This window comes from Austrofundulus limnaeus, unplaced genomic scaffold, assembly GCF_001266775.1.
Source record: "Austrofundulus limnaeus strain Quisiro unplaced genomic scaffold, Austrofundulus_limnaeus-1.0 Scaffold34, whole genome shotgun sequence".
Classification (NCBI taxonomy): domain Eukaryota; kingdom Metazoa; phylum Chordata; class Actinopteri; order Cyprinodontiformes; family Rivulidae; genus Austrofundulus; species Austrofundulus limnaeus.
The window spans coordinates 178,791-189,975 of record NW_013952436.1 but is presented as its reverse complement, the minus strand read 5'-3'; the positions used below and the strand labels follow the sequence as shown (position 1 = coordinate 189,975).

Below are 11,185 nucleotides of genomic sequence, written 5' to 3'. Positions count from 1 at the left end.
GTATTGGTATGAGGTGATTAGCCCTGTATCACCCAGTCTGTTTTAGGTGTTCTTAATCCATTGTGCATTTGGTGTATCTTTATTTTTCAAAACAAGGCTACCTCAGGGCCTGTAAACATGAGATGGAACAGTTGCATTGAATTTTTTTTGAGGATGATTCATTGCAGATTTAGTAAAAATAGTAAACAATAAATAAATAATAGATTTGGATAGATTAGCCACCCACGTTCTTGCCTGAGTCATTTCTTCTAGATGGGCAGAGTTTTGATGGGTCGCGTCAGTGAGCTCATGTTGGTGTTGGAGGAAACTTGAGGGCTCACGGTCTTTGTTGGCAAGCTGCTTGAGTGCCCCATGGACTCCTCTGCTGCACGCAGAAGCAAAGTGTAGTTGATAGCTACTTCCTCAACTTTCTTTAACAGCTGGAGCCTCTGGGTTTCTGAACGTACCCCTCGGACCAATTTGATGAAGGTCTTAGTTAGTTCACACAGTACCCGGAAGCTATCTGAGACAACAGCAAGCATGCGTGTTGGGCTTTTTTCAACACTTGCCACTCTCCGACAAGATGCTCTGAACTCCTTGAAGCGCACCGCCAGCTCCTGTTTGTACTCGGCAATCCGTGAGGGCTGAAGACGCGCCTCGCCCTCTGCCTGTGGGTTGTTGGCACATTGTCGCAGGATTGATAGCAACTCATTAGCATCCAGCTGAGCGTTCAGGAAACCATCAGGCAAGCTGAACATTTTCCCCTGCAGAGCTTGTACCCGTGCAAGACTTCCTTCAAGTGTGCCACAGGCTCTCAGGTCGATGTCTTGGGTCTGTGGGTCCTCCTCGTCCTCTTCCTCTTCTTCTCCACTGCAATCCTCTGCGTTAAGAACCTGGAGAGTTTTGCTTACAACAGGAAAGCTACACGAGTCCACCTCCATGCCTGGGAGGACCTGAAGGGGTATAGARTATGAGAGTTCATCTTTTTCGCTGCTTTCATCCGCAGCCTCACACTTCCTGTAACAGAAACAGAATGAGCAGCATTTGTCTTTGTCATCGCTGTCTTCGCTGGGCATGGTAAGCAACACTTTCCCAGCCCCCTCTTTATTTTCATGTAGGAGTTCCTCTCCCTGAATAAAAAACACACCCTTCTTTCCTTTTCCCTCTGCCTGATGAGACTGTGTGTGAACTGGTTCTATTGGGGTTGGRAGTCTCAGCCCTGTGGCTCTTACTCTCTCCATCTCCTTCTCCAGACTTTTAGCTTTTGGTTTCACTTCAGCATACACGGGTGTACTAGTGTTGTTATCCAGCTCCCCAATACTGTATCGTCTCTGCAACTTTTTGTACTGTGGACCTCCCATGCAATCGGTTTCAGAAGTACAGGTAGGCAAACAGGAGGTCTGGTCTCCCCTCGGCTCCCTTGATTCAAGGCTAGTAGATCGTATTCGTGTAGTCTTGATCTCTAAGGTCTGAGGTCCCCTTGTGCCACCTTGAGAATGAGGGGCTTTGGAGACTGGTGGAGGGGTCTTTGAGATAGTTCTCTCTCTGCCTCTGTTTTTTGTCTCYGTTGTGGTGCCAACTGGCGTGTCAGGTAATCGCATGCCCCTGCACACTCGCTTACAATCACAACTGCGCCGCTGCTCCCTGGAGATCCCCGGGGCCTTAAGCACAGGACTGGTACGAAGCTGGCAGGCACAAGGTGTGCCTGATGGTACAGGTGAGGAACCCTGGGGCAGATATTCCCCCTGCGATGACTTGGGTTTCAACAGCTCCTCTAGGAACTCGAGCTCATACTGCCGAACCTTTTGCAACTGAGCTCGTCGTTCATCTGTCTCTCTTCGCATTCGAGCTGGAAATGTCGCTGAAAGCAGATTTTTAAARCTCAAGAAAGGCGCGGTGCGTTGGGACTTCCCCTTACCATTGCCTTGCTTTGTTGAATCTCTGGCTGGGAGAGTAGAGACTTTGTCCACAGAGGGGCTTGGGGTTGTAAGATCGTCTAAAATAGGTAAGGATTTTACAGGGCATTTCTGTGACTCGTGGGATTTTCCCTGATCATTCTCACTCTTGTTTTCAGTCGTTTCCTTTTCCTCTACTCTTGCAGGCAAATGTGGGGAGAGCTTGGCTTGCATTTGTGGGCTTGGTTTTACCAAACTTGGATCCGTTCCTGCCCTTGCTGCGTTTTCTTTGCTATTTGCCAGCTGGAGGCCTTTAGCTTGAAGACGCTCATCATCTGTGGGGGATGACGACTGAAACACCACTATCTTCTGAACTTGTGGGTCTTTAAGCTTTAGCTGAGGTGCAGACTCCTGTTGCACTGGACATGTGCAGAAAAGGTCATCAACTGGTAGAAGTTCTGTAGAGCTTGAAGGCTTCACGGTCTCACTAGAGGCAGTAATGGCATCTTGGCACATATTAGTGTGGGATATCTTGGCAGGGACAGTTATGTCCATTGCCAAAATTTTCGGTAAGGCTTTGTTCATCGGATCTACATAAGGAGGTGCTGGTGTTTTCACCTTTATACCATCAGGGAGATTTTGGCTTTGTGTTTCTCCAGAACAATTTGCTAAATTTTGATCTGTATTGACTTGAGCTGTCAGTAAAGGATCAGTCACTTTAAGTTCTTCTGGTGGCTTGGAAGAGGGATCAAGGCTGTTTGCTTTGGCAGACTCAGAGATTGCTTTTAATTCTGCTTTCTGGACTTTCTGAGTAGTGCCTTGATTGTCCCCATGCTCTGTCACGACAGTAAGTATTGCTGAATCTTGACTGGGCTGGCTGACTTTAAACGGAACAGTCTTACTGAGGATTACTTGCTTGGGTGGGCAGCCAGCACGGATCTGACCCACAGAAAAGGCCCCAGTTCCTATTGTTTTTGCAGTGCAGCCAGGTATAGCCAGGGGAAAGTCACGGCGACAGAGAATACGTTCCTTGTTGATATGGTGAGCTAACAGATAAGTCTGGTTCTGGTTTTGCTTCATTGCTGACACCATCTCAGAAACATCTGTCAGTTCAGAGGAGTTGGTCTCGTGACCTGAATCCAGTGACGACTCAGGTGTAATTGCAGCTAAGACAATCAGCCCTGAGGAGAATAAGAAAACAGTACACTTTTAGTATATTCAAGAAGCAACAACTAATACAGAATATGTTAACTCTAATCGCAAACAGACCAAATCCTGTTACTGGGGATCAGATTTTTCAGATCAAATTTATGTACTTAACCTGTTTCATCTGATATAAAAGTTTGGTAACACTTTATTTAAAGGGGTGTACGTAAGACTAATATTACATGGTCATAAACATGACACAACACCTGTTATGAACATGAAGGAGGCTCCATGAATGTTTATGACTATTAGCTGTCATTCAGGAAATTATTGCATGTTTAATGCAAAGTTGACATAGTCTAAAATTTCTTGGTTAATGTCAAGTTGTCCTTTATGCTTATGGCAGGTGTTATGTCATGTTTATGACATAGTAAGTGAGTAAGGCCAGTCTTATGAACACCCCTTCAAAGTGTTACCAAAAGTTTTTATATGTTAAGTCATGCCAACTCAAGACAATTTCTTACTTTAGTATAAATTTATAAATCAAGCAATTGACCTTGTTTTTGGCAGTTATAGTGTTTTGGTTAAATCAGTGTAATAATGAAATTAAATAAACAAATAAACAAATAAATAAGCAATGTATTTATGGGTCATTTATATTAAATATCTGAACTATAATCTTAAATAGTTTTAAGCACTTTTAAGCAGTAGAATAAATAAATAAAATTATATTAAAAAATGCATGACTTTGAACAGAAAAGYCTTAAAGTTTTGTCACTGTCCCTGCATGTCCAAATATACATGTCCAAATATTCTTTGAGGTTTCCTCTTAAAAATTAAAAAAAAAACATTCCTTATTAAAAGAATCTAAAAATAGGATTCAGACTAAATATTAATGATTTATCCTGATTAGGGCATATCTCCCAAACCCATGATATCAGGGTGGTCCAGGTATGAAACTGTAGCTTAAATATCAGAAATCTGAAAATGTGCTGAGGTAATTTTGACCAAATTTGACTTAATCCTCAATTTGATGTGTTGGGTCACACACATTTCATTAATAATGTCTGTAATCAGTTTCGATGTATCTTTGCTTTTTCAGTTAACCTTTATGACCATTCTAGTTTTGAAACTTGACCAAAACATTCTTTGCCATCTCATTACAAATTTCATTTAAGTGAGTCTGTAAAATGATAACTGTGAAGATTCTGCACATTCAGCAGAATCATGTATTGTCAATGTGAAATTTGACTGATCAAAAACGTATTGCTGAAAGTGTTCATGTGAGCTGTGGCATGACTGAGGCTGTTGACCTGCAGTCTGGGTTGGTTGCTGAGTGTGATGTGGGTAGTCCTCAGAGGCTGCCAAAGCCTCTAGTGCCTGTAAGGTGGACACCAAAGCATCATCAAGCTCCTGGGCATGATCTCGGACTGTTCTTGTGGCCACACTATCAATCAGCGTCACAGGCACATCCTCCTTGGGTTGTGGCTGCTTTCCGGGACCAACCCCGGTCATGGTACTTGTTCGGACCTTCCTCCCTCGTTTTGGGTCATCCTCATCAGAGCTGTTATCCCTGAAGCCAGGTGGTGGGGCAGCAATCGCAGGCGGCGGCGGCTGCAGCATTTCTGCTCCAACATCCACCTCCTCCTCATCCTCTTCTTCGTTCCCAGGAGGTGGAAGTGCCGTGAGGTCGACGGCTCTTGCATCTCTGGAGGCACACGCACTGGAACAATGCTTCCCAGAGCTCCCACTACCATTCACTGCTGCTGACAGACCCTCTGCTCTAAGCCTGGCTTTGCAGGAGTCACAGAAGTATCGTGTGGTTTTCTTGGACTGACCCATTGTTTGAGATCTGGCTCGAAACGCTGCCTTCTCCACCACCGGGTTCTCTAAAACCCCAGTTATGTCTTCTGTACTCTCCTGCGTGGGGTCTGACTTGGTGCGGGGCCGCCCGTGGGTCTCCTGAGAAATAAAGTTCTCATTGATGTCGAGTTCGGCCTCGGCGTGCACTTGGTGCTCCTGCACATGGTGGTGTTCTCGAAGGTGAACATGACACAGGCCCAGATGCTGAGGCTCCGCAGGAACCAGGGCCCTTGAGCTCCCCGACTCTCTGTGTGAGCTTTCCCTCTCCTCCCCTCGCCTCCCTCCACTTTGCAATCCAGTAGCCCCGGAGCGTGGGTGGGGGTGGTGGGAGCTTCTGTAATCTGAGGACAGAATTGTCAGAGCAGTGGAGAGTTTGAGGTGTTAAGAACAAGTGGGTAAAGAGAAGATCCAGATGGACAAGCAGAGGCAACAGCTGGTGGTCAGATGGGGGTTATTTCAGAGATGGATGTTAATAGCTGAGATTTTCTGAGGTTGGAGGGTTAGATTCTGACATAATGTGATGATATGATGGTGCAGTTCTTCTTTAATGTATTCTACAGACTGATGCAGCAGATGGCGTAGAATGTCTTCATGTTTGAACACTAAAAGTTTATGATTACACCAAAAGCACAATGCACTTTACAGTTTTATAGTGATCGGCCTCAGGAAAAAGCAATATGGCATTCCATTCCAATGAGGCAGGATGGAGATGAGAAGAAAGACAGCAGAGGGCGCCATGAGATGGGAGCTCCAGTCTGATACAATAGAGTCCATCAATGTCCATGTCGAGCAAACATTTGATAAAAGTGGTGAATATTTCCTGGCATGCAGTGTCTAATCAAGACATTTTATTGAGTTTAACTTTGTCATGTTTAACAGATTTAGCTTTTAAATAATATTGCTGACGTCTACAGTATATTATAGATGTAAGTTCTTGTATATATGTATATCTATATATTTTTTGAACAATTGATCAGAACATTTACCTGGCTTAGTGAGCTGAGTCTGACCAAAGTTTCGAAAATAAATAGTCCGTTTAGGGTCTACAAACAGTTTGTAGTAGCCAGAGAGGAGGCAGGCAAAGTTACTGGCATCAGGCCATTCCATAAGTAGAACCAGGGGCTGCAAGACATTGGCACAAAAAGAAAAAAATAGAGCATACAGGGCAGATAACAAACATTAGCTTTTTATTTTTGTTATACGGTGGTCAAATAAAACATTAAAGTGGACATATCATGCTTTACATGCTTCCTTTTCACATTTAAATCATTCAGTTGGGGTCTAAATAAAGTGGAACTGCAATCCGTTGGTCTGGATTCCTCCTCTTTTTCTTTCACCCCTTTTCTGGTGTGTGTGTCATAGGAGCTGTATCTTTAAATCCAAACGGGGTTTACGACTATATAGCTGCACAGTAACTTTTTGTTTACAAATTAATTAAAAGATGTCAACAAGGGACGACTTGTCCATCCAGCCTTATATATTGGAGTCAGAGTCTGACCCAGAGCCTGAGGAGAACAAAGACGACAAAATTGTAGTTGGTAAGTCCAGGCTTTATTTAGCACCTTAAAGAACCAGTACCAACACCAGCTGCTTTGAGACACACATCAGAAAAGAGGTGAAAGAGGGTCTGGTAAAGTTAAAATAATGATAAAATCTGACCAAAGCATTGCAGCTACTCTTTATAAAGACTCCAAATGAGTGATTTATATGTGAAAAGGAAGGATTTAAAAGCATGATATGTCCACTATAAGTTGTTGCAAAGTGCGTATTAACTAGCTTTGATGGTAAGCTGAACAAAAGAGAAACAAAACGTTCAATTGTAGCTTCAGTGCGAATCTTTCAGTCCTATTTCGTAACACCTTGGCCTCATGGATCGACACCTCCACACGAGCCACTCCTTGGCTCTCTCTGTAAAGCTGGATCTTGGAAACTCTGCTGAACTCAGCCAGAACGGTGGTGAGGTTATTCTTCAGGTCAATCACATGGCTGATGCCGTGCCGAGGGCCCACCAGCAGCATCGTGGCAGACTGTTTCTCATCCTGCACAAGAATGCAACAGGTTTTTAGCATCATTTGTATGCCACATGGTTGTTTAAGCAAAGCTTTTTACACTGTTACATTTGTGCATGCAAGCAAACTCCATGCAAAGAAGTAAATAAACCACATGCAGGTGTATTTTTGAATGCAACGATTTAAAAATGTATTACCAATCCAACAGTGTTAAACAGTATTCCTCCAAAAGGTGGAAGGTCATTGAGTACTCTCATGTACTGCAGTTTCCCTTGGAGTGGAGGAACCTGTCAGCACAGTGATAATGAGCAAATTGTTCCCTCTGAAACTTTTTCCTGCGCTCCTTAAATGCTCTTGGGGGCGCTGTTGAGCCACATTTCTCGCTAATAAAATCTTACGCAACAGTTCTGTAGGGATGAAAGGCTCGCCCAAAGGATTTGCTATCAAGCAGACATAACCACATGAAACAGTACAGTAAAATTACCTGTATTTAAGCTAAAGTTAATAGCAGTTACCAGTACCTCAATTTGACAAGAGATTTTGATTAATTAGTTTTTTTAAATTATTAATGATCTAAAAAGGTTTTAAAATGGAGACACCTTGTTGCCTGACGGTGGTGGATGTTGGTATGTTTTCAGCAGCTGCGACAGGGTTTTGCACACATTTTTCTCCTTCACTGTGGGAAGCAGAGTGAGCGGAAGGAAAGGTTCGAGTCCCCACTCTTTTCTGTGAGTGAGAGAAAAGGGAACAAAAAAACACTACAGATTTCAATGCCCAAAAGAGAAAACAATGTGAAAAGCAGATGACACCGAGATGACAATAGGAGATTTTTTTTCCCTCAACCCATTGARCTCGTCTTCCATCCTCTCTAACTCCTGGGTTATCATGGCCATCCTTAGTCTATTACAAACAGTCAATCTGCTCTGCTTCTGTGGGTGCGATAGCAAAAGCTAATTACTCGCAAGGTTGAGGTTTTGAAAAGTAAAATGGGTAAATTCTGAGAGAGATGTAATTTCACAAAGCAATGGATAACTATATGGGGGAAAATGGTCCTTGAGTAATTGGAATTTTTAATACTGCTGGGATTAATTATTAATCCTTCAGATATTACTGAATGAGCAGGCTTCACTATATGGGACTCACTGAGATGCTGCTCAGACTTTGTGGACTTACTCGACATATTTGAGAGAGATCTTCTGATTAGGCCTCGTGGAGGACACAGTGATGTAGATGTGAAGCGCCGCCAGTCGTAACGTGATGTCAGATTTCCAGTCCATGCCAAAGCGCTCCTTGATGACGTCATTGCGACTCTGTGATTACATAACAAAATTCTGTTTTTCGTATCCAGCTGAATGCCAAAAAAATAAAAAATAAAATAAAATAAAAATAAAGACATTATTGTATCTTTGTAACTTTATGTCTGGGCAAATTGTTGAAGAAAAGTATCGTATCATTAAAATTAAACATTTGTAGTTAATGAAACGAACTCATGACCTCAGCTGACCACAACTGTACACAACTGTATATTACAACTGTAACTGTATATTACAGTTGTGGTCAAAAGTTTACATACACACTCATTAGCATGAATGTCATATTAATGTTGTGCTTTTGACTTGAATGATACTTTTTCAACACTGAAAAAAACAGATTGTTGGATTTACTTAAGCAACTTATGTCAACAACTTCCATCTAACTGTGTAGAGTAACTGTAATGCAGCTTTCACATTTATTTTGAAAGAAAATGTGAAAGTTGCTTTACAGGGTTAATTGAAGAGTCAACATCTGTTTTTTTTGAGAGAGGACTGTATTGTTYATACTTACAACTTGAAAGATTGATTTCATTTAAAAAAGGACTGGGTGGGCATGTTTGAATTTATTGGGTAGGTTGCTGGTTCGAACACCCTGTCAGTCTCAGTCTTATGTCCTTTGCAAGACGCTTGGCCTGCCTTGGCTGCTGGTGGTGGTCAGAGGATGAGGTGGCTTCAGTGCATGCAGCCTTGCCTCTCTGGCTCCAATGTACTCTCAAAAACAAGTTGTTGGATTTACTTAACTATGCTATTTTAAAACGTTATACTCATCTGAGTTGAGTAAATGTAAAGCAACTTTMACATTTCCAACACATCTGTTTTTTGAGTGTAGCTTACCACCATCAGTGTGTGAATGTGTGTATGGATTAGTGAATGATTTAAATGTAAAGTGCTTTGGAGTCCTTGGACTTGATAAAGCACTATATAGGTACAGGCCATTTATTATTTATTGTGAGTATTGCTCTATTATACACAGGCTAAAATACATACGTACATTCACCCAAATCTTTTAAGTATTGGCACTGAAAGTTCTTGTATGCCTTAAAATAAATAAGGCAAAGATCCATAAAGTCCTTGTTAGTGATCATGATTAACAGCAGCTGGTAGTTTTACTTTGTCAGCTTAAAACCATTTATTTCACAGCACTTATTGAACTGACCAGTACTAATCTTTTAGGGGTGCTCAGTGTCCCTGGTTCCCTCTTGGTGGCACCCCTGCTAGATCACCAGTGCCACTGTCCACAAATTAGTACATCATCGTCACAACATCACAAGTGTGAGATTCTCAGCTGCATGAACTGGCCAAATGCTTTCACAAGAAAAGTTTTATGGTTAAATGAGAAACAAATAATGCACAATTTGGACAGAATGAGGAAAAAGTCTCTTTTTTAGAGGAGTTAAGGGCAGGCACCGACTGTGAAGCATAAAGCATAAAGTTGGTGGTATCATGCTGTGGTACTGGTGAATTGCACAAAGCGGAAGTGATAATAAGAAAAGGACAGCCAGTCACAAACTCTTCAGCGTCGCCAAAATCCTGATGCGTGATAGTTAAAACTTGGACACACTTGTGTGGTTTAACAGGACATAATGCTCTCAAACACGCATCAGAGCTTGTTTCTGATTGGATAAAACAGACTGACATTGAGCTTCTGGAATGGCTTCATCAAAGGCCTGACTTCAACCCCATTATAACTGGATGGAGTATGCTTAAAAGCCAGAGCCATGCCAGAAAACTAATCAATTTAAATCATCTTTATCAGTTCTGCCAAGAAGAGGGGTTCAAATACCCAACAAGAATCATGCCTTAATATTATGCATTGTCGCAAAAGCCTGTGATCAAGGTGCAACTTGCTAAAGAATATTTAAACAAATATTGGTAAATTCAAAAAATTCAACGTGGTGCACCCAATTTATGTGTCTAAAAATCATTCAAATTGTTTGCTGTGTAGACATAGCACTCAGGAAAAAAGACMGACTTATCAAAAACCCTAAATTACAATCACATTCATGTTTATGATGAGTAATGCAAATGACTACAAAGGTATTTTAAAGTCTTAGTGTGTCTTACAATATCATGAAAGGTATTTCTAACAAAATCAATCAGAGGTCACACAAGTAAACAGCACATAAGCCGGAAGAAATACTGAAACCAGCTTTCTGAAAGGCACTTTAAAGCTTTAGCTCCCACTTGTCACCGGCTTCACTTCAAAGAGACAGCTGTCCAACAGTATCATGAGATTGAACGACATCTGTTTAAAATCCCCACCCCATAATCCCGTGCTTTACCTGTATATAGAGGTACTCAAATGCAGCAGGGTCTCGTCTTAACAAGTCGGCGGGGTCCTTCGGGAAGAAGCAGACGCGGAAAAGACACTTCATCCCTTGGAAATAGGTTCTGTGCACCACCTGAGAGAATATGACTCTGTCAGTTTGGTGACAGCTTCAGTCACGTAGCGTATCAGAGGATCATTTGACAGTAGTGAAGACAGAGGACTGACTTCTGAATGCAGTGTGTATTTTTGCAATGCTACAGTGAGTTATTTGCATGCAGAATACTCCACTGAGATAAAAAAACATTCAGGGAAAAGTGGAGTTCAAACCCGTTTCCTAAACTAGAGTAATGATTCTATCACCTGGACTGTTTACTTTGTAGTTGAGTTTTAAACAGTGTGAAACTATATAAATAACTGATCTGCAATTAACAATCACAGGTTTAAATATATTCATTGAGATTTAATTGTTTCTCATGTCCTGAGTGAGTGCAGATCGAAAAATAAATACAATCCATATCAGAAAGAAAAAAATTGTATAGGTCTTCTGGACGGGTTCTTCTCTAATGAAACGTTTCGTCTCTCCTTCAAGAGACTTCTTCAGTCTGAGAGTTTCAGGCAAAATTCAGGCTTTTAAACACTGCCTCCATGTGACTGATACTCACATCACATGGCCATCGTTGACACCTAATTAACACCTATTGTTAACAGGGG

The 11,185-nt window shown here is 41.9% G+C and overlaps 1 protein-coding gene across 3 annotated transcripts in view; it reads right to left on the bottom strand.

Annotated features, from left to right (window-relative positions):
* Nucleotides 1-6: 6 nt before the first annotated feature.
* frmpd3 (FERM and PDZ domain containing 3) overlaps nucleotides 7-11,185 on the bottom strand; it is a gene marked incomplete in the record, with an annotated part of 128,170 nt that continues 116,991 nt past the window's right edge. For 2 of the 3 annotated variants that reach the window (XM_014006031.1, XM_014006032.1), the window contains 8 exon segments: nucleotides 7-3,055; nucleotides 4,334-5,224; nucleotides 5,870-6,005; nucleotides 6,743-6,922; nucleotides 7,090-7,179; nucleotides 7,492-7,618; nucleotides 8,066-8,202; nucleotides 10,488-10,607. In XM_014006031.1, the coding sequence (XP_013861485.1) occupies nucleotides 249-3,055; nucleotides 4,334-5,224; nucleotides 5,870-6,005; nucleotides 6,743-6,922; nucleotides 7,090-7,179; nucleotides 7,492-7,618; nucleotides 8,066-8,202; nucleotides 10,488-10,607 (4,488 nt within the window). 3 annotated transcript variants of the gene reach the window in all.